The 24,518-nt window shown below is 42.3% G+C and overlaps 1 protein-coding gene and 1 pseudogene across 1 annotated transcript in view; one reads left to right on the forward strand and one right to left on the reverse strand.

The window, feature by feature from the left end:
- Positions 1 to 24,518, forward strand: part of LOC136383042 (UDP-N-acetylglucosamine transporter TMEM241-like) — a 140,840-nt gene that overhangs the window by 10,754 nt on the left and 105,568 nt on the right. The window contains 3 exon segments of the mRNA XM_066352542.1: positions 61 to 139; positions 23,415 to 23,473; positions 23,476 to 23,495. Coding sequence (XP_066208639.1) covers positions 61 to 139; positions 23,415 to 23,473; positions 23,476 to 23,495 — 158 coding nt within the window.
- LOC136383447 (large ribosomal subunit protein uL4 pseudogene) lies at positions 17,875 to 19,781 on the reverse strand (annotated as a pseudogene).

The raw sequence follows: 24,518 nt of genomic DNA on the forward strand, positions 1-24,518 counted from the left end.
AAAAAAAATCAATAAAAATTTAAGAAAATAAATTTAATTTGGCCTTAATTGATGTTAATTGGTGGCAGATGTTAATCGGTGGACTTTTGCTTCATGTGTCATGGAAGCTGGGCTGGGTTGAGATCAACAGCAATTCAAGGTCAAACCTCTTCTGTGCTTCATGATTCATACCTGTTTCCTTTTACAGGATTTAATTTCTTGGGTTGTACATTGCAAAACATGGTTGTTTGAGTTGTTTGGTCTCTTGGTTCCCTTCTACCCATGAGACTCAATGATTTTTATAATGAAATAGAATTTGAGTAGTGTTTTCTGGTTAATAATGGCACTAATATATTAAAATTAGTTGAGATATATAATACATGATACCGTATGAATTTGGCTTTAGTTTAGAAAGACCACTATGAATGAGGTTTTAAATAAACTTTAAATATTTTTATTCTGAAATTACTTTCTTATAGAAGAGTTAGAAATAACATAAAGAATTTCCATATTCTTTACTCAGATTGCCCAATTATTAGCTGCCATACTTCTATTGTTTTTTCTTTATATAGAATGATATATATGTTTTTTCTGAAACATTTGAGAGTAAGTTTCAGATTTCAGAGTAAGATACCTCTTTTCTTTACTTCTAAATTCTTTAGCATGTATTTCCTAAGAGCAAGGAAACTTTTTTTTTTTTACATGACTACTGTACAGTTGGCAAAATCAGGAAATTAACATTGGTGAGATACTATTATCTTATCAACAGACCATATTCACGTTTTGCCAGTTTTCTCAGTAATATCCTTTATAACCTTCTCCTGTCCCCATTCTGCTCCCTGGTCCAGTTCATAGCATGCATCACATTAATTGTTACGATTCTATTAACACAACTTTTCCAGTATATTTAAAAGAAATCTCAAAGGCTGTGACACTTTTCATCCAAAATTATAATCTGAATGGCTATTCCTGCCTGCCTCTCCTGGATAAATTCTCAGGATTATTTGAGAACATCATGCCTCGCCTGAAAGGATGCACAAAATGAAAAGAAAATGAAGTTAAGGTATATATGAGTAAGGTAAACATCGTAACTGAATGATCTGGCCAAGACTTTCTCCTTGTGGTTTAGTTTATCTGCCCAACTTCCCCAATAATCAGATTAACCGCTTAATTGCTAAGTCATACCTGTGCTTGACAGTCTGGGGAAACTTCGGGAACATCTCTAGTATAAATAATAATAATCATTTCCCGAAAATATAAAACTGGAGAGGAAAAAATTAGCATTTAAATTTTTTTTTTAATCTTAAAGAGAGAGAAAGAGACAGAAACGTCGATCTGCTCCTGTGTGTGCCCTGACAGGGATGGTACCCCCAGTGTTTGCTGGTATCGAGTCAGTGCTCTACCAACTGAGCTGTCCAGTCAGGGCAGAACTAGTATTAGAGACTTTATGAAGGAGTGGCCCTGGGAGCATAAGTGTGGGTTAATCTCCCTGACCTGATTATGTCCTAGGTTATATGCTGAAAGAATATTCCACATAACATGCTTAACTAATCCAAAGGACTAGTTCATTATGTCATAATTTTGCATTTCCATGATATAGTGTCCTCAACTTGATAAAATAAAGATATTTGGGGATTTTATATGTGATATTACTTTATATAGTTCAGTGAGCACTGAGTCTTTATTTAAACAAATGGGCCCTGAATTCACAAGACCTGTGATGGTTCTAATATTCTGTTAAATAATGAAGCAAAATGACCCCAGATGGTTGAATTTTTTCCTTCACAGAATCAAGAGACTGGACCAGAATAAAGGAATTTGCCTGACCTGTGGTGGCACATTGGATAAAGTGTCAACCTGGAATGTTGAGGTCACCAGTTCGAAACCCTGGGCTTGCCTGGTCAAGACACATATGGGAATTGATGCTTCCTGCTCCTCCCTCCCTTCTCTCTCCTTCTCTCTCCTCTCTCCTTCTCTCTCTTGCTCTCCTCTCTCTCAAATGAATAAATAAGGTCTTAAAAAATAATTTTAAAAAAAGAAGGAATTCGGAGCTTGGGAACGCAGTCCTGCCCACCGGTAGAGCCAAGGCTAGCAGCCATTCCTCGAGTGGGCTGCTCCTGCAAGGGCAAGGCGAAAGCCTGGAAACAGGCGGAGACCCGCAGCTGAGCAAAGGTGCTCGCCAGTGCCCTCAGGACTGAGCATAACGTCACACACGGGGGCGGGGCAAAGGCCAAGGCCACCAACCCTTGTGCACCCGAGCATGTGATCACAGCCACTCCCGTGAAGAGAAAATGCAAAGGCAGAGAAATACAACACAAACCAAGAGAAATCCCCAGAAAAGGACCTAAGTGAATCAGATATAACCAAATTACCAGATGCAGAGTTTAAAATAACAATTGTTAGGATGCTCAAAGATATCAGAACAACCATAGATGGCCATTACAAAAACCTAAATAAAGAGATAACAAATATAAAAAAGGACATTGAAATAATAAAAAAGAATCAGTCAGAAATGACAAATACAATATCTGAAATAAAGAATACAATGGAAGGAATTAAAAGCAGGATGGATGAAGCAGAGATTCAAATCAGTGAGTTAGAGGACACAATAAATAAAGGCATGGAAGCAGAGCAGAAAAAAGAAAAGAGACTCAAAAAGTCTGAGGAAACTCTAAGAGAGCTCTGTGAAAACATGAAGAGAAATAACATCCGCATCATAGGTGTTCCTGAAGAAGAAGAGAAAGAACAAGGGATAGAGACTTTGTTCAAACATATTATAGTGGAAAACTTCCCCCAATTAAGGCAGGAAAACATTACACATGTTCAGGAAGCACAGAGAACTCCATTAAGGAGAAACCCAAAGAAACCAACACCAAGACACATCATAATTAAAATACCAAAGCTAAATGATAAAGAGAAAATATTAAAAGCTGCTAGAGAAAAAAAGACTATCACCTACAAAGGAGCCCCCATAAGGATGACTTCTGACTTCTCAACAGAAACACTTGAGGCCAGAAGGGAATGACAAGAAATATTCAAAGTAATGCAGAACAAGAACCTACAACCAAGACTACTTTATCCAGCAAGGCTATTATTTAAAATTGAAGGAGAAATAAAAAGCTTTACAGACAAAAAAAAAACTCAAGGAATTCACTGCAACCAAACCAAGGCTGCAAGAAATGCTAAGGGACCTGTTGTAAACAGATCAAAGGAAAAAAAGAATATAGCAAAAGAGGAATACATTTTCAAAGAAAAAAAATGGCAATAAACAATTACATATCAGTAATAACCTTAAATGTTAATGGATTAAATGATCCGATCAAGAGACATAGGGTAGCTGCGTGGATAAGAAAACAGGACCCATACATATGCTGTCTACAAGAGACACACCTTAAATCAAAAGATGCACACAGACTGAAGATAAAAGGATGGAAAAAAATATTTCACACAAATGGAAATGAAAAAAAAGATGGGGTAGAAATACCTATATCAGACAAAATGGACTTTAAAACCAAGACCATAGTTAGAGATAAAGAAGGTCACTACATAATGATAAAGGGAGCAATCCAAAAGGAAGATATAACCATTATAAATATCTACGCACCTAATATAGGAGCACTTAAATATATAAAGCAGACTTTGATGGACTTAAAGGGCGAGATCAACAACAATACTATAATAGTAGGGGATTTCAGTACCCCATTAACATCATTAGATAGATCCTCAAGAAAGAAATTCAACAAAGAAACAGCAGACTTAAAGGGCATATTAGATCAACTCGATTTAATAGATATCTTCAGAACCTTTCACCCTAAAACAGCAGAATATACATTCTTTTCAAGCGCTCATGGTACATTCTCTAGAATAGACCACATGTTAGAGCACAAAAGTGGTCTCAACAAATTTAAGAAGATTGAAATTATATCAAGCACTTTCTCTGATCACAATGGCATTAAACTAGAAATCAACCACAATAGAAAAATTGAAAAACATTCAAACACTTGGAAACTAAATAGCACGTTATTAAATAACAAATGGGTTAACATTGAGATCAAAGAAGAAATTAAAAAATTCCTAGAAACAAACGATAATGAGCATACATCAACTCAATATTTATGGGACACAGCAAAAGCAGTCCTGAGAGGGAAGTTTATAGCATTACAGGCATACCTCAAGAAGCTAGAAAAAGCTCAAATAAACAACTTAACCCGGCATCTAAAAGAACTAGAAAAAGAACAGCAAGTAAAGCCCAGAGCTAGTAGAAGGAAGGAAATAATAAAGATCAGAGCAGAAATAAATGACACAGAGGCTAAAGAAACAATACAGAGGATCAATGAAACCAGGAGCTGGTTCTTTGAAAAGGTAAACAAGATCGATGAACCTTTAACGAGACTCACCAAGAAAAAAAGAGAGAGGACTCAAATAAATAAAATTAGAAACAAGAGTGGAGAAATAACAACTGACACAACAGAAATACAAAATGTTGTAAGAAAATACTATGAAGAACTGTACGCCAAAAAACTAGACAACCTAGATGAAATGGACAAATTCCTTGAATCATATAATCTTCCAAAAATCAATCTGGAAGAATCAGAAAACCTAAACAGACCAATTACAACAAATGAGACTGAAACAGCTATCAAAAAACTCCCAAAAAAGAAAAGTCCTGGGCCTGATGGCTTCACAAGTGAATTCTACCAAATATTCAAAGAAGAACTAACTCCTATCCTTCTCAAGCTATTTCAGAAAATTCAAGAGGAAGGAAGACTTCCAAACTCCTTTTATGAGACGAGCATAATTCTGATTCCAAAACCAGGCAAAGACAACACAAAAAAAGAAAATTATAGGCCAATATCCCTGATGAACTTAGATGCAAAAATCCTCAACAAAATATTAGCAAACTAGATCCAGCAATATATGAAAAAAATCATATACCACGATCAAGTGGGATTTATTCTTGGGAGGCAAGGCTGGTACAATATTTGCAAATCAATCAATATGATTCATCACATAAACAAAAGAAAGGAGAAAAACCACATGATAATTTCAATAGATGTAGAAAAAGCATTTGATAAAGTCCAGCACCCATTCATGATCAAAACTCTCAGCAAAGTGGGAATACAGGGAACATACCTCAACATGATAAAGGCCATCTATGACAAACCCACAGCCAACATCATACTCAATGGGCAAAAATTAAAAGCAATCCCCTTAAGATCAGGAACAAGGCAGGGGTGCCCCCTTTCACCACTCTTATTCAACATAGTTCTGGAAGTCCTCGCCACAGCAATCAGACAAGAAAAAGAAATAAAAGGCATCCGAATTGGAAAAGAAGAAGTAAAACTATCATTATTTGCAGATGATATGATATTGTATATAGAAAACCCTAAAGTCTCAGTCAAAAAACTACTAGACCTGATAAATGAATTCGGCAAGGTGGCAGGATATAAAATCAATACTCAGAAATCAGAGGCATTTTTATACACTAATAATGAACTGTCAGAAAGAGAAATCAAGGAATCAATCCCCTTTACCATTGCAACCAAAAAAATAAAGTACCTAGGAATAAATCTAACCAAGGAGATTAAAGACTTGTACTCGGAAAATTATAAAACATTGATAAAAGAAATCAGGGAAGATACGAATAAGTGGAGGCATATACCATGCTCATGGTTAGGAAGAATAAACATCATTAAAATGTCTATATTACCCAAAGCAATTTATAAATTCAATGCAATACCGATTAAAATACCGATGACTTACTTCAAAGATATAGAACACATATTCCAAAAATTTATATGGAACCAAAAGAGAACACGAATAGCCTCAGCAATCTTGAAAAGGAAGAATAAAGCGGGAGGTATCATACTTCCGGATATCAAGTTATATTATAAGGCCATTGTACTCAAAACAGCATGGTACTGGCATAAGAACAGGCACATAGATCAATGGAACAGAACAGAGAACCCAGAAATAAACCCACAGTTCTATGGACAACTGATATTTGACAAAGGAGGTAAGGAAATACAATGGAGTAAAGACAGCCTCTTCAACAAATGGTGTTGGGAAAATTGGACAGCTACCTGCAAAAAAATGAAACTAGACCACCAACTTACACCACTCACAAAAATAAACTCAAAATGGATAAAAGACTTAAATGCAAGCCGTGAAACCATAAGCATCTTAGAAGAAATCATAGGCAGTAAGCTCTCTGACATCTGTCGCAGCAATATATTTGCTGATTTGTCTCCACAGGCAAGTGAAATAAAAGACAGGATAAACAAATGGGACTATATCAAACTAAAAAGCTTCTGCACAGCTAAAGAGAATAAGAACAGAATAAAAAGACAAACTACACAATGGGAGAATATATTTGACATAGCGTCTGATAAGGGGTTAATAACCAAAATTTATAAAGAACTTGTAAAACTTAATACCAGGAAGACAAACAATCCAATCCAAAAAGGGGCAAAAGAAATGAATAGACACTTCCCCAAAGAGGACACACAGATGACCAATAGGCATATGAAAAAATGTTCAACATCACTAATGATTAGAGAAATGCAAATTAAAATCACAATGAGCTATCACCTCACACCAGTCAGAATGGCACTCCTCAATAAAACAACACAGAGTAAGTGTTGGCGAGGATGTGGAGAAAAGGGAACCCTCCTGCACTGCTGGTGAGAATGCAGACTGGTGCAGCCTCTGTGGAAAACAACAGTATGGAATTCCTCAAGAAATTAAAAATCGAACTGCCTTTTGACCCAGCTATACCACTGTTAGGAATATATTCTGATCGAGGCGGGGCGCGGGAAATGTGGCGTACGGAAGACCCACTCCCCGGCGCCGCTCGTGAGGGCCCAAGTCCTTCTGATCGAGGCGGGGCGCGGGAAATGTGGCGTACGGAAGGAATATACCCCAAGAACACCATAGCACTGTTTGAAAAGAAGAAATGCACCCCCATGTTTATGGCAGCATTGTTCACAATAGCAAAGATCTGGAAATAGCCCAAGTGTCCATCAGAGGACGAGTGGATTAAAAAGCTTTGGTATATATATACTATGGAATACTACTCAGCCATAAGAAATGATGACATAGGATCTTTTACAACAACATGGATGGGCCTTGATAATATTATACTGAGTGAAAGAAGTAAATCAGAAAAACTAAGAACTATATGATTCCATACATAGGTGGGACATAAAGATGAGACTCAGAGACATGGACAACAGTGTTGGGGGTACAGGGTGGGGGAAGGAGAGGGAGGGGGTTGGGGGAGGGGAGGGGCACAAAGAGCATGGCTTTTCAGCATTTAAAAAAAAAAAAGAAGGAATTCACTGCCAGATTTTGAACTCGGGTGCATCAGTGCTTGCTAACATGGGTCTTCCACTCTTAGAGTGTTCCTGACCATAAGTATCCTATAAGTTCTAATGTGAATTATTTACTTATTAAGTAATAGTTTTAAATATTACCTTAGTCATGTCTACTTAAAAGCAATACCATTGTTCATACTTAAAGTTTTTTGTATGTAAAATATACATAGCATAAAATTTACCATTCATGAACAGTTTTTAAGTGCACAGTTCAGTAGCATTAAGGACATTCACACTGTTGTGCAACCATCTCCACCGTCCATCTCCAGAACTGTTTCGTCATCCCAAACGGGAATTCTGTGCCCATTAAACAATACCTCCCACTCTCCCTTACCTCCAGCCCCTAGTAAATCTCTGTTCTACTTGTTCATGTCTATGAATTTGCCTGTTCTAGGTGCCCCATTGAAGTGGAATCATACAATATTTGTCTTTTTGTGACTGGCTTATTTCACTTAGCATAAGGTTTCAGTGTTCATCCATGTTGTAGCATGTGTCAGAATTTCATTCCTTTTTTAAGGCTGAATATATATTTAAATTTTTTTTTAGATTTATTCATTTTAGAGAGAAGAGAGTGAGAGAGAGAGAAGTGGAGAGGAGCAGGAAGGATCAACTCCCATATGTGCCTTGACCAGGCAAGCCCAGGGTTTCAAACTGGTGACCTCAGTGTTCCAGGTCAACGCTTTATCCGCTGCGCCACCGCAGGTCAGGCACAGTGCCCATATGCCACAGGCCCGTATTTTCTCTGTATGCCACATTATATACCACATCTTATTTACCTATTTTTCTATTGATGGGATTTTTCATACTTTTATTGCTTTTTATGGGGGTGGGAAGAATGAGTAGTAGAACTGGGTGAAGTCAAAGATTTCCAAGATTCTTTTCCTGGAAGAAGTGGTCATTTGATGGTAGAGCTTTGAGATCCACTAGACACTGTTGTCCCTTGAACTCACCCGATGCTAGGTTCCACTAATCTCAGAAGATCCATGGTCATACCCCTTCAGTCTCCTTGCTAAACCTCTTAGAGACCCATTTACTTCTATCTCCTAGACTTGCTTAGATGGTTTCACAGCCACATGCATGATTGTGCTCAGTCAAGCTTCTTGTCCAAGATCTCAGTGTCTTACAGTTATTTGATGCTGTGTGGTTAGCAGCTGTGACACAGCCCCAAATTTCCAGTTGCCACAGGCCCGGTTACCAGATGGCAAACATGGACACAGCACTAGAGTCCCTTCCTGTATGCTGGGCTGGGTGTGTGTTTGCTGTGGCTGCTGCTTCCTACTAGCGTTGGCTACTTGATGATGTCATGAGGACACCGGAGCCTAGCTTTGCTGTATGACTGTGTATTTGCGTGGGGATGGCAGAGGTTGGGCTCTACTCAAAATGAGAACAACAGCAGGGAGACAGTTGAAGTCCCTGAAGTCATTGTGGAGTAGGGGTTATAATGGTGAGGCTGGGTCCCAAATTGGTGCTTAGTAGTCTGTGCCACGGAGAGCTCACTCAGTCTGTCCTTATAACCTGGAGCACAGCAGAAGCCCAGATTCCCTCTCAAACAAGTTACAGAACCAGGCACCATATTTCTTACATTGCAGCGAAGCCGTATCTGCTATGTTGGTCAGTCTCTCGCCACATCGCATGTTGACTCCACCAAGTAACCCAACGGAATCACTCTCCTGCAGGATATTTCCTTGGCAACCGGTTATTACCACCAACTGTTGGATGATGCCTTTGAAGGCTTCTGTCTTGCGAAAGATAGCACTGGTTTCCAGCTACAAGCTTGTCATCGTATAGCAGCTACTGCTGTTGCCAAGCCATTGCAGAATGTTGAAGTGCTTTTTCTAGCAGATGCTGAAGCCCTTTGCCAAAGGCTGTCTGTATTTCCAAAACATGATCCTAAAAGAAATTTGTGACCCGTTTCATCTGGTAGGCAGCACAGTGAGAACAGGGCGCTCATTACCAGATTCTTGAACCATCACTGAGGGTGACTCAGATGTGATTTCATTAGAGATTTAGACATTGTCTTCCAGATACTAAATTATCAGGCTATATGTTTAAATAAAAGCACTTTTAAAATAATTTTTAACCTACTTGCCACTTTAAACTTTCAAGTTTTCTAGTATGAGAAGTTCTAAGTTAAAAATTTTATTCCATGACACCTTTGTGACCAGAGATTTCTAACAGATGAGGGAGAAGCCCCCACCCCTTAACTTTTTATTGAGAGTCTTTGTGGAGAATCATAACAAATGTCTTTGATAAAACTTCCAAATAAACTCAGCCCTGTCCCTAAAGAAATGAACAGTGAGACAATCAGTTAGGATCCAGACTACTTCCTTTTAATGATTGCTTGCTTGTTTTTAAGTGAGATAGCCCACTTTCATTAAAACTACTGGTGGTTGGAATTTACTGCTTATGTTTTAATGTGTTCACTTTTCATTGTGAGTGACTCTCGTAGTTTTATAAACAGGCATCTTTGCTCACAAAGGAAAGTTAGCTCTCATATTCATGCGTTTTTTGATATTTTACCCTGTTGTTTTCTCTCCAAAGGAATGCTTTAAATATATATATATATATATATATATATATATATATATATATATGTACAAATTACTTTTAGGGGATAATAAAACCAACTTCCAAAACTTCCTCAGGAAACATGCTGAAAGCCACTGGAGGGACATAATACTAAATAAAACCCGATTGGTGTTGGTGTGGTGACTATGGTTGTTCCCGGGAGGAGAGCCCACGAGGCCAGGGGTGATAAAAGGGAGGGGTTCTTTCTTTCAGTTTTATTGAGGTATAGTTGACAAATAAAATGGGAAGATATTTAAAGTGTCCGTTGTGGTTATTTGATATATTTACATACTGTGAAAGATTCCCAGTATCTAGTTAATAAACAGGTCCATCACCTCACATATTTACCTGTTTATAGTAAGACTATTTCAGTTCTACTCCCTTAGCCAGTTTCAATTATATAATACAGGGCTATCAACCGTAGTCACCACAGATCCTCAGACCTTGTTCATCTTGTCTGAAAATTTGCGCCCTTTTACTAACCTCTTCCTATTTCCCAACCCCCCAGTTCCTGGCAACTGCTTTTATGCAGTTTCTATAAGTGTGAGGCTTTTTTTTCTTTTTAAAGAGTCACATGTAAGTGATACCCTGAGGTAGTTACCTCTTTCAGGACAGGATTTCTGACCTTTGACACATGCAGGTCATACCTACCCCACCCCGTGCATAGGAATTTAATGAACTCATGCTTTATTATGGACCACACCTCGTGTCCCCGTCACTGTGTGTCAGCACAGCCCCTGGTGGCCCCTTCCCAGGCAGAGCTGGCAGTGTGAAGTATACCGCTACCAGATCTGAGATCGAAGCCTGTGTCTGCAAGTTGGATCGTCAGCCCTTGTGGACTGTGGACTGGCGAGGTGCTTGTACTGGGCTTTTCCTCTTCCTTGTGTGTATCAGAAAGGAGAGCTCTTTTCTAGCCCGTCTCACTGAGGATTTGGGGGCCTGAGCAAGCTGTATTTCTCTCACTTTTGTCTTTTTGGCCTCGTTTCCCAGTCCTGGCATCTCCTCTGCTCTAGGCTGTCCCTGCAGTCTGAGTCCGAAGGCTCAGCTGTGCACCAGCCGTGGGCCTTGTGGGAGTGGTGAGGTGTCTGCTGATCGGGGGGAGGGTGACCCCCTGGCTGGCGGCTTCAGGTGGCAGCCCGAGTTCTGCAGCAGGGTCCAGGTCGGCCTACAGGGAAGGAGGAGAGTGGTCTTTCACACAGGACAATGTTAGGACTTGGGCGCTGGCCCTGGCTGACCTTCAGGGGTTGTGAGAACCTCACTGAAAGTGACACGAATTCCACTGAGCAGGATATGGGGTTATATGTTGAGAATCTTGGGCCAGGGAATGAAATGGGAAATGGGAAGAAGTGATGATTCCAAATGGAAAGAACCACTTGTGAAAGTGCCTGAAAAATGGAACTTCACAGACAGGATGGTGACCAGGTCCTTTCTATCTCGCCAGCGAGGCTGCCTCGTGTGAGAAACGTTGGGCAGCCCCGCTTGTGAGTCCAGAGGTTGGGGCCCAGCTGCCTGCATTGAATTGGGACTCGGCAAACAAGAGACAGAGAGTAAATATTTTAGGGTTTGTGAGCCATGCCGTCGCAGTCACAACTACTCCACTCGGCCTCTGTCGTAGGAAAGCAGTAACAGGCAGTGCATGAGGGGCAGGGATGGTTGTTTGCAAACAGCAAGCTGTTTTCAGAACCAGAGAGCAGGTGGGGATTGGCCTGTGGGCCATGGTTTGCTGACTACAACTCGAAGCCACTCTCTGTCACACAGACTATCTTCACAGGGTTCTTGTGTTCAAGTAATATTAGGGTTGAACGTTGTCAAGGGTGTGTGGCCCTCTGTGAGTCAGAGGAAGGATGACGAGGGAAGGAGAAACGTCTATGAAGAGGAGGAAAGAAAGAGAAAAGGGAATAAGACTCTTTGGGGACTACAGTCACCAGTAATGGACCAAAAAAATAAGATCTAGGAATCTCTGTAAGTATTGAGCTAATATATCTAGAAGTCCTTGTAAATGATAACAGTGTTGACTGTATAATTGTAAGGTATTACTGTTTAGGCCAATAGTCAACATGTAAACCTTGGTACCTTGGTTGCTTGTTATTTTCATGTTTGGAAACTGTTTATGGGTCCACTGGGTGTCAGTATAACACAGAGTTTTCAAGAATTCAGCTCAAGGAGCCCTTCAGGCAGTCATGAACAGATAAACTGAGTATTTTCAGGGAACAGATGTTCCATTAATAATATATCACTATTTGAAAAACAAGTGACTTAATTTAATTAACCTTCATCTCAATAACAACAGTTTTATTATAATTCACACCAACATTTTACATTCGTGTAAAATGCTGTGTTCAGCAGGGTTCTTAGGGACCACAGAGTGTGCTCAAGCAAAAAACAAGTCCACAACTCAAGCGAGATACCATATTTGTGCTTATAAATTGTGTGAGATATAAATCATAAATCCGGGAAGAACAATCATGCATCACCACAATTTTCAAACCAGACCCTGTGGCAAATGTCCTTCCACAGGGACTGCAGTCTGCAATTGTACAGTCTGTTATCTTTCCCCCTGAGAGCTGCTGTGAGATCCCTTCCTACACACACACACACACACATACACACACACACACACACATACACACACATGTACACACACACACACATACACAGACTCACACTCACTGGCTCAGCCACTCCGTAGAGGCCCGTGCACCACAGAGACCTCAGATTCTGTCAGGACCACCGCAGGGTTTAATTCCATCTTGCCTCCTTTGTTGACACTTAGGATAATATAAGAATAAACCAGCAGCCTGACCAGGTGGTGGTGCAGTGGATAGAGCATCGGACTGGGATGCGGAAGGACCCAGGTTCGAGACCCCGAGGTCGCTAGCTTGAGCGTGGGCTCATCTGGCTTGAGCAAAGAGCTCACCAGCTTAGACCCAAGGTCGCTGGCTCCAGCAGGGGGTTACTCAGTCTGCTGAAGGCCCGCGGTCAAGGAACATGTGAGAAAGCAATCAATGAACAACTAAGAAGTCACAGCGCCCAACGAGAAACTGATCATTGATGCTTCTTATCTCTCTCCGTTCCTGTCTGTCTGTCCCTGTCTATCTCTGCCTCTGTAAAAAAAAAAAAAAAAAAAAAAAAAAAGAATAAACCAGCACAGGAGGTCCAGATGGTGCCACCTTATGAGTGAGTAATAGAGAAAGAAAGAGTGCACTAATAAATAGTATGGGCTCTTTTCTTACACAGGTACTAATTCCATCACGAGAGCCCTACCATTATGACCTAACTTCCTCTTAAATGCCCCACCTCCAAATGCCATCTGGAGTTAGGGTTTTAACATGTGAATTTGGGGGGAACACAACCGTGTAGTCCATAGTAGAGGGTGAGTCAGTAGAGCCTATGGAAGGCAATTTTATAACCAGTTACAAACTTTAATGCATGCATCTTTGAATAGCAATTGCTCTTGGGGGATTTATGATGAATATTACAAAAACATCATGAACATAAGAGAGTATATTCAAGATAACCATTGCAACATTAGAATAGTAAAAAATAGGATTAACTTAAATGTGCAGCAGTAGCCTAGTATCCAATGGTGAATAAATCAGGAATAATTTCTGACATGGAAAGGTGTTAAGTGGGTTATAAAGTAATACATACAGTAGGGTCCCATTTCTATTGATGTGTTCATATGTGGCCACCTGGCATTGTTTGGAACAAGACATAGCAAGGTCTTAACAGTGGTTATTTTGGGGTAGTAGGATTGTGATTGTAATGTTTTTCTTGATGATGTATATTTTCAATATTTTACAGCAGTGGTTCCCAACCTTTTTGGGGCCACAGACCGGTTTAATGTCAGAAAGTATTTTCACAGACTGGCCTTTAGGGTGGGATGGATAAATGTATCACGTGACTGAGACAAGCGTCAAGAGTGAGTCTTAGACAGATGTAACAGAGGGAATCTGTTCGTTTTTTAAAAATAAAACATCATTTATTAAATATAAATAAAACGGAAGTAATGTAAGTTATTTATTCTTTCTCTGCAGACCAGTACCAAATGGCCCACGGACTGGTACTGGTCCGTGGCCCGGGGGTTGGGGACCACTGTTTTACAGCATGTATAGGTACTAGTTTTTTAATAAGAAAATAAGATAAATTATTATAGAAAACAAAACAGCATCCATTCCAAGGGTCTAAGTTCATGTCTATTGAAGAAAAACATGTTTGGTTTTTAATGCAGTTAGTTTTTCTGTTGTCATGGTTATAGGTTATAACACGATTGTTATAAATGTTTATTGAATTTGGAATTGTTTGAATCCCCATCAGGGTCATTTCAAAGAGGGAGCTGGCAGGATATAGGCAGCTTTTGTTCTCACTCATGCCCTCAAAAACTGAGTATCTGTGCGCACCGGCAATTCTGTTCAGAGTTTGAGAGAAGCAGACAAAGACGTGTGAATTCGGGTCACGACTGCAGTTTCCTGGTATATTTTGTTGCTGTTGTTTGCCCCTTGCACCAATCCAGAGGGAGAAGGCTAAGTTATGAACATTCTACGTGGTGATTTATTCAGCAAATATTTGAGTGTCTACTATGTATATGCTGGGCATTGTTCTGGGTGCTGGGGTGTGCGGTGAACAAAGCTGACAAAAATCCTTGCCCTCAACTAGCTTACATTCTAGGCAAAGGGAAACAAGTGAATGTGCCCTGACCGAGAATCAAACCGGCAACCTCTGCGCTTTGGGACAAGGCTCTAACCAGCTGAGCTCTGTCCAGGGCTGTCAACTTTCTTTATGGTGTCTTTGGCCATTTTACGTTAATGGCTCCTGTCCTTGGGGTTAAGTGTGGAAAAGCCAGAGGAGAACATTTATCGAGGGTTGTTTTTAATGTGCCACACGCACTGCCCTAGATACTGCATGTTCATCCTATTGGCTCAGCTTCTCCATAGCTGTCTCTGCATTATTATCCCCATTTTATAAATGAAAACAAACAAAAGAAAAACTAAACAGTTCTCATTGCAAACTAGCTTTAGATTTGGGATATGAATCATCTAGCTTTAGAGTTGGGCTATAAACCTTCTGTGTGAGGGTTTGCCTGACCACAAAGGCATATTTTTTCTGCTGCACAAAACCTTCTTTCTGTGTGTTGCATCCTTCCTGCCCCCCCACTTCTAGATGACCCCTAGATGGCCCCAGCCATAGGTGACCTGACAGAAGAAAGGGCACAGCCCAGAGAAATTTGTGAAGTTCGTCCATCTCTTAGAGCTACTGGTTAAAGTTAGCTAATTGCTGGACATTCCTTGGGTGTGATGAGAGCTAATTATTATTTCTAATGATTTACGTAACCGTGTCCAGTTATAAGATTATACTCTCCAGTGACCAAAACCAGACATGATTTCCATCTGTTATCGCTGTATTTCCTTTGAAAATAATCCTCAGTTACAGTGCCTCAGAGCTAACTAGGGTTTTAAAATTATAATTTTATTTCTTCCTGAAGAAATGGTGTTTTAAGAATATGTCGAAATATGGCAAAAGCACACAGAAGCACCGGCGCCCTTGTGGCTTGTGTCTTTACCTGTTTCTACACCACCTGTAAAAATCTGGAAGACACTTCCGATGCATTTTATCTGCCACGTAACCCCTGAAAGGTCTGACCCCTCTGTGTTGTGGTGGCACATTAACAGCTGTGGAAACCCTGTAAGGCAGAGTTCTAAATTCTAATTCCTGAAGCAGCAAGTGGAAACAATTCTTCAAATTATGTAAATGCTGCCAGTTGACTACACTCCTGCAGCAGGTCCTCGTTGGAGGGAGGCCTGCCGGTGTGCTCCCACTCCCTGCCCCTGCGCTCCCACTCCCTGCCGGTGCGCTCCCACTCCCTGCCCGTGCGCTCCCACTCCCTGCCCGTGCGCTCCCACTCCCTGCCGGTGCGCTCCCACTCCCTGCGGGTACGCTCCCACAGGGAAGGCCTGCCGGTGCACTCCCACGATGCTGATGCTGGCGCGCTCCCACGGGGGAGGCCTGCTGGTGCACTCCCACTCCCTGCCGGTGCACTCCCACTCCCTGCCAGTGCACTCCCACTCCCTGCGGGTGTGCCCCCATGGGGGAGGCCTGCCAGTGCACTCCCACGATGCCAATGCGCCGTCTGTCTGCTGCCCGTCTCTCCCACTAGCTTGTAAATTTCAGTTCAGTGTTGTTTAGAATTTTGGAATAAACAATTAATGAAGAATAAGTTTGTGACAAAGTCTTACTAAACCTTAAGCAACTCTTATTGCTGAGAATAATAGACCAAGAGGGAAATTATGTTGAAGAAAATACATTTGAATTGTATCCTCAAAACCAGGGGTAAGGGAATACAGGAAAATCAAATGTAAGGCACACTTAATAGTGCGTTCTTGATCACTAGAGAACAGGGAGGCTCCCCAGACCCTTACATCCAGTGCTTTACTTGACATCTCTGCTTAGGTGTTCCAAAAGCATCTCAAGTTCATAATATTCAAGACTGAGTTAATGATTTCCCCAACTTCTCCAACCAAACCTCTTCTCGTTTTTCATATCTTAGTGCATCCATTTATCCACTATTCAAACTGCAAACCTGGGAGTCATCTTTGGTGTCTCTATCCCTCATCTCCCACCCCAGTAGAAATTATCATCAAGTTCTATCGGTTTCTCAAATTGGTCCATTCTCTCCATCTCCATCAGCTCTTGTCTGGACCACTGCAATGTACACCTAACTGATACCCTGCCCCACATCCCTAACTCCATTTTAATCTATTTTCCATGCTATAGTCAATATTTTCAAAATGCAAATTAGGTTGTATTACACCCTCCCTACCCCTGGATTTGTCTCTCCATCTACTGAAAGTATATTTTCCTTTCTCCAATCTCCTCTTGCTACAGGACCTTTGCACATGCTATATTTATGTCTGGAATGTTGTGTCTCTTTTGCTGCTCTACTTCACCCCCATACCAGTTTAATTTTGGATTTTATCTCAAATATCACTTATTTAAGGAAAATTTCCCTAGCCTCACTGACCAGGTCAGATGCTCAATGGTGTTATAGTCCTTTCCTCTCCTTTGTAACATTTCTCAGAGTATTTCACACTTATTTATATCAACAAAACACACATGGCTCCCCACTAGCTTATAAATAAAACTTACAGTTCATTTGAGGAGTGAAGGAAATGTTAATACACTGCTTACAAAAATTAGGGGATCAGGGAACGTGCAGGTACTTCAATACTTTCAGCCTTTTGTATAGTGCATTTTCACCAATGAAATAAAAATTGATTTTGCATCTCATTTGACTTGTTTGCTTTTCTGATGTTCTTGTTTAATAAAAAAAATCAAATGCTTTTTTAAAATCACTTTATTTATTTATTTTTTTTTGTAATTTTCTGAAATGAGAAGTAGGGAGGCAGAGAGACTCCCGCATACGCCCGACCGGGATCCACCCGGCATGCCCACCAGGGGGCAATGCTCTGCCCATCTGGGGCACCGCTCTGTTGCAACTGGAGCCATTGTAGTGCCTGAGGCGGAGGCCATAAAGCCATCATCAGCGCCCAGGCCATCTTTGCTCCAATGGAGCCTTGGCTGCTGGAGGGGAAGAGAGAGACAGAGAAAGAAGAAGGGGAAGGGTGAAGAAGCAGATGGGCACTTCTGTGTGCCCTGGCCGGGAATAAAACCTGGGACTTTCACACACCAGGCTGATGCTCTACCCCCCAAGCCAACCGGCCAGGGCCTCACTTCATATTCATTTTGAAATATCCCCTAATGTTTGTGAGCAGTATATTTATAAAAATTCCCTTACCTGACTTTGTCAGACAAATAACTAGTGGGTTAACTGAAAGTCAGATAAATCAGGGAATCATCTTTTGATGAAACAATCTATTTTCTTTTTTGTCTGTGATCTGATTTTTATTTAAAATTAGCTGTCCACAGTGATTTGATCTTTATGGAATAAACAACTTTATGCCGTATGCTTTTCTTCTGTGATGGGTTTCTTTCCTGTGGGCTTCTTCTCAGCCATGGGTCTCCTGGTAGCTGCAGCTTTTTTTTTCCCCACCAAAGGCTTCTTCAGCTTTGTAACACCAACAGCCTTCTTCTCTTCCTTCCCTACCTCAGGCTTCTTGCCTGGAGCCCCTTCTCATCTGACCTGGCTCCTGCTGCTGCTGCCGCTTTATCCGCCCAGAGCTTGTGGCTCTTGGCCTGGTGAAGAATGTGTTCCGGCGCATGGTCTTGCACGTGGGTTTAGCTTCAACATGACTCTCGGGCATTTCAGTGGATTCTTCTCCTTCAGGACTCTGTGATGAGACTTTTTGCATGGTGCCCAGAGGGCTCTTTAGATCTCTGGGCTTTTCAAGATTCTGCTAAGGTCTATACTGAGCATCTTGTGTGTGGGAAGGTTGTAGTTCTTCTTGAGGGAGGCAGCTTTACACCAAGTGCCACACAGATCGTCTAACTTGCGGAAAGCACTTTCATTCCAAATGCAGAGACGCCCCACGTACCCACCAGGAGCAAATTTCAAAATATTCAGTTTGCTTATATTAAGCAGAGTAATTCCAGGGATGTTTCTGAAGGCTCTGATGATATCATTGTCATCATTATAGGTGCTGCTAGGTCCCCTGTGCTGAGTATGACAAGAGTTTCTCATTTTGCCCTTGCCAGCACTCATTGACTGAGAGGCATGGACCTTTTTGAAATCATTCCGGGGCTGAGTTTCTTGTTCTTTCTTACTCTTTCTTTCTTTTTTTCTTTTCCTTTTTCTCTTTCTTTCTTTTTTCAGAGACAGAGAGAGTCAGAGAGAGGGATAGATAGGAACAGACAGGAACGGAGAGAGATGAGAAGCATCAATCATTTGTTTTTTGTTGTGACACCTTAGTTGTTCATTGATTGCTTACTCATATGTACCTTGACCGGGGGTCTTCAGCAGACCAAGTAACCCTTTGTGGTGAGCTTTGCTCAAACCAGATGAGCCCACACTCAAGCCGGTGACCTCAGGGTCTCGAACCTGGATCGTCACATCCCAGTCCGATGTTCTATCCACTGCGCCACCGCCTGGTTAGCTTCTCCCTCCCTCCCTCCCTCCCTCCCTCCCTCCCTCCCTCCCTCCCTCCCTCCCTCCCTCCTTTCCTTCCTTCCTTCCTTCCTTCCTTCCTTCCTTCCTTCCTTCCTTCCTTCCTTCCTTCCTTCCTGTGAGAAGAGAGGCAATAGAGAGACAGACTCCCACATGTGCCCCAACAAGGATCCACCTGGCAACTCCGGTCTGGGGCTGATGCTCAAATCAACTGCATTATCTTCAGCGCCTGGGGCCAACGCTTGAACCAGTTGAGATGGAGGGGAAGAGAGAGAGAAGGGGGAGAGAGAAGAGAGAGAAGCAGATGGTCACTTCTCCTGTGTGCCCTGACTGGGGCTCAAGCCCAGGACATCCACACACTGGGCTGATGCTCTGGGAATTTCCTCAGCACGATGGCCTTTAGACATGAGCTGCTCTGGTGAGGCCGAGGCAGCCATGCAGAGCACAGGACACACTGCTGCTGCGTTTTCTTCACTCTGCAGTGGCAGTGGTGCCAGGTTTTGGTTGGTGCAAACATGCAGCCCCATGGCACATTTTTCTGAAGGTACCCTGGCCAGAATGATGGGTCCCACCACCTCAAGCTCTGGGAATTTGAGCACTCCGAGACTCTGCTCTGGTTTGAAGACCTGCCAATTCACTGGCAGCATAGGGCTGGCTATTGCTTTCGCGCAAGTCAGTGTGAACAAACTTTACAATATCTGGTCAATGAGAGCCTTGAACATAGCAAGCACAGTGACACTTTTGCCAGATGCTTCCTCCTTTTCAGAGTACACTGATGTCAGTGGACAAGCACACACCATGGCATGAAGAGGAGAAGGCCACACTTCCTCGGTGGCTCCCACGGAAAAAGTGGAACAATCCATTTTAATTTAAGATGTATAAATATGCATTCATTAGCTAATCTTTGGGTAAAGCTTTTCTTTTACATATGAATTGTCAACTAGTCTTACCTTGAGTCTTTTCTTGCATAAACTACACTTAACATTTACTCTGATTTTTAGTGAGGTGAGAACTTTGATAGTTTGAAACAATATGAATGCAGAACCTATTCAACTTTTCATTATTTTTCCTTTTCTCTCCTTTCACACTTGTCTTGCCCACGCCTGGCTTGGCAGCACTTTCTCCAGTGATTCACAATTGTTATTCCTAATAGCAGCTCTGGTTTCCTGTTGGTGTGTGGTGGAGGAAGGCAGCTGTCTCACTGATAAGAGACTGGGGGCAGGGCCAATAAATCGCAACCGACCTCTTCTGCAGGTGTCTAAGGCTCCACCACTAGTGCAGGTTGCTCCACTCCATCCACCTCGAACGTGGGCCCTGAGACAGATGGTTGGGGAGAACCCAAGCACGAGTGTCCCTGTGCCTGGGTCACAGTCCCATATTTGGAGCCATATGCTCAACACAGTTGCTCTGTTGCATCTCCCAGATGTTGCTTTGGTCCAACTAGACCTGTGTATATTTTTTCTAGTTGAATTAATGTCTTTGTGTTTTGGGGTAGAAGGGGTAAAATACAAGATGTTCCCTAGCCATGTTTTTTTGTTTGTTTGTTTTGTTTTTTTTTATAGAATCTCTCTCTCTTTTTTTATTTATTCATTTTAGAAAGGAGAGTGGGGGAGAGAGAGAGAAGAGAGAGAGAAGGGGAGAGGAGCAGGAAGCATCAACTCCCATATGTGCCTTGACTAGGCAAGCCCAGGGTTTCGAACCGGCGACCTCAGCATTTCCAGGTCGACACTTTATCCACTGCGCCACCACAGGTCAGGCACCATGTTTTCTTTTCTGCACGTCCACGGCTACTCAGATACCTTAATGTCTCTTGGAGTCCATGGTTTGGCGAGAGTTTTCTTTGAGACGGGAGGAAGCACAATGTCTGGAGCCTCACTGACCTTACATTCCACAGTCCTGGGCCTGCAGCGGCTTGGCCAGCGGCCATTTTCCCCAGTGCCTCCTTCCTTCCTTCCTCATCATCCTCGCTGCAGTATATTCTCTGGGCTTCCAGGGCACGGTGGGCCATGGGCCTGGATCCTGTCTCTGCTGACCCTTCATATCTGAGGGGAAAGCCTTTTCCTAGAAGAGTAGCTTTTGGCTAATGTTATGGGTGACCCATTAGGATGGTGGATGGCATCTTCCTTTCTGTGTGCACCTTTTGGTTGGAAGTGCAGACATCTAGTATTGCTGCAGGACTAGCAGTTCCTCAGGTCATTAGCTACCAGACAAAACCTTGTGTTTGCTGCTTGTTTATTTACATGTCAGTGCTCCATTAGAGTATGAGGTCCTTGAGGGTAATGTATGAATGGGTGGTTAAAATCTTGGGCTTAAAAAAAAATCTAGGGCTTTAGAGTCAGGCCGACCTGAATTCAAATTCTGGCTTTGCCATTATCAGCTCTTTTGACCATAGGTAAAAATTACTTAAAATCTCTGTGCCTTAGTTTCCTCATCTGCAAAATGGGAATAATAACAATAATACTTTCCTCATAAGACTGTTGTGCAGATTTTTAAAAGATATGGTGTAGAAAACATTGAGCACCATGTCTGGTCTGTAGCCAGGGCTCAACAAATGTCAACTGTGATGCTGCTGTTAGTAATTCTGGTGCTGTCAGCGCCTTCCGAGCTGCTCTAAGTATTTGCTGAATGAATGGACACAGGAAGTAGGGTTTGAAGGCCTTGCAAGAGACTGAAACATTTTAATGCCATGTTCCCTGGGAAGTTGTATAAAAGCAGGTCTGACCATGAGTGGAGTGCCTACTCATGCTAATAAAATGAACAAAGATCATTTCTTGAGCAGGCACCATCCCAGGAGAGCAGTTCATTAAGTTAGTTGTATTTTTATGTTATAGCTTGCTGGAATGGTTTCATTTATTTATAGCTATTAATAGAATAGTTCTGGGAACCTGACTTGGTGGACTGAATGCATTTCTAATTGATGGGGGTAAGCAAAGTACAACCTCAGTGATATGCACTCCATAAAACACTGGGTTTTGCTTTTCTTGAGGAGCAAGAGTTTTATTGGGCAAATGAGTTGTAAAATCTGTATTTTCTGGTTTTGCTTACTCTTATTGTTAAAGCTGGTGCTGCTCACGTGATGATGCTCTCACTTGATAGTTAACTACATTCTTGCTTGGGAAGGGGCTTGGTTATGCTAATGTGTGCTGGAGGAGGGACTTTTAGGCCAAAAAGTTTTAAAAGGAGGAGCTAGGAGGCCATTTTGGGGAGGAGAAGACCACGTTGTTCCAGGAGAGAGAGACCACGTTGTTCCAGGAGAGAGAGACCACGTTGTTCCAGGAGAGAGAGACCACGTTGTTCCAGGAGAGAGAGACCACGTTGCTGTAGAGAAGGGAGAGACCACGTTGTTGTAGAGAAGGGAGAGACCACGTTGTTCCAGGAGAGAGAGACCACGTTGTTCCAGGAGAGAGAGACCATGTTGCTGTAGAGAAAGGAGAGACCACATTGTAGCAGGGCGGAGGGGCCATGTTGTAGCGGGGCGGAGGGGCCACATCGTAGCGGGGCGGAGAGGCCACGTCGTAGCGGAGCGGAGAGGCCATGTGGAGGAGAGGAGGCAGCCAAGATGGAGGCATGCAGAGGGGACTGAATGAGGCTGGTGAGGCCTTTGATTCTAGGAAACTCGGATATGTCAGTAGCTTTGTGAGTGCTGAGTGAGTGGGTTTTGGAGCCCAGTGTGTTTGTGTTTACTCACTTGCCGAGTGCGAGCTAGGAATAAAGGTAATGGCCTACCAGTTCTTGGCTCTGTTGTTTCAGAACCATCTGCCCGAATTAAATGCGAACCTGCAAAAACCAAGTGGCTGTGATGATGGCCGTGGCTACTGGCTTTCCAAGTCTAAATTGTAATGAAAAGCAGTTCTTGGTGGGCCACAATTTAATCAAATCCTTAAAGATTCCAGGAACCAGCATTCCAGGTTAACGGTTGAAGAAGTCAGCACATGGCCTCCCAGCCCAAGTTCTAGCGTGCTTTTATTTTTCAGTCCTGTCCTTTGACACTGTAGTTCCTTTTGTTGTAGTTCTACAGAGCTGTTTGATATACTGCCCAGGTAAACAGCCTTTTAAAGTTTTCATAATTTGAGATGAGTTCAAAACTTCTGGCTACCTAAAATCCAAAGAATAATATTCACTGCCCCCTTAAAAAATTAGATTTGTTCCCTGTCCCAACCTGCAGGAAGGCTTTTTCCATGTCCAGCTCATCTATGCCCTGTTGTGGGATCGGGAACCCAGGTAGATGGCAGAGTGGTGAGCTCTAGGCGGGATGGCTTTGTTATCCTCTATCACTCTCAATAGATACAGACCACGTCACACTTCTCGAGTCACTCAGGACGTTTAGATAATCGCTGTCACTGTCTTTGGTGCGTCTGAAGGATAACACATTCCAGCTAGGTCTTTTGGACATAAAGTGACAGGTGTATCATGGCCTCTTTTCTTCTTTCTAGATCTGCTGTTTTGATGTGGCTTCCTGCTTCAGTGCTGTTTGTGGGCATAATCTATGCTGGTCCAGAGCACTGTCCAGACTGGTAAGTGTTAGAGGTTTGGGGGGACAGCCTTCTCTCTTCTGCTCCTTTGCCATTTAACTTTCTGCTCCCAGGTCAACAGGGGACAAAGCACAAGCCAGATTCTAGAATAAGCCTTGGACTTGGTGCCATCATGAGGCCTGTACCCCCTCTACCTGAATTGAAGATAACAGAAGGGCCAGCTTGTTTTGTAAGATGGACAGGCACAGCTGGAGGTGCAGGAAGAAAGAGCAGCGACATTTGTGGCGCTCATCACAGATAGGGCCAGCCTGCCCTGTCCGAATGCAGGCTGTCCTCAGGAGCAAGGAGAGAGGGTTTAGCTTGCTCGTTGCTCCTGGGGAACCATAACCCTGCCCATTGGTAATGTGGCCGGGGAATACTGGGTTCAGTTGTGGATGTACGTGCCTGGCACAGAATCGATACCCACTAGCATGAGGATGCTAGTGAAAAATGTCTCTACTCCCTCCTCCTCCTCTGTCTTCCCAGGATTGGGCTCCTCAAAGGTGGGAGCTGTGAAGAACAAACTTCTTCCAGTTACATTATATGGAACTCCAAAAGTGGAGTGAGTTTGCCATCGAAAGAGAATCCATTAATACCACCATTAACCAGAGACTAAGCACATGGCTGAAAAAATCAGTACTGCAAGTAATGACTCTTCATGTGTTTTACCCTGACCACTAACTTTCTGTCTATTAAAAAATGATTGCATTCCTATTTTTGGAAAAATGCAAAATTTACAAAACAATTCAGTCCTTTCATGTAAAGCTTGTTGTTACGTTGGCCCCTTAGCTGTCAGATATGAGAACAGTGAAAAGCAAACCAGATCTGCCTGGCTGGATGACTATACTATTGTTAGGACAACAGCAGAATTGCAAAATAGCCGCCGAGAATTAATAGCAGCAATTTATAAATTAAATCAAAATTTTTACATCATGATTTATAGCCCTAAGGAGATGGGATGGTGTTCACAATGCAGGGGTGGGGGCGTCCTGGGTGGTCCTGAGAGTAACCCGCAGTGCATGGTGG

Source organism: Saccopteryx leptura, chromosome 11 (assembly GCF_036850995.1).
Source record: "Saccopteryx leptura isolate mSacLep1 chromosome 11, mSacLep1_pri_phased_curated, whole genome shotgun sequence".
In the NCBI taxonomy this organism is placed as follows: Eukaryota; Metazoa; Chordata; class Mammalia; order Chiroptera; family Emballonuridae; genus Saccopteryx; species Saccopteryx leptura.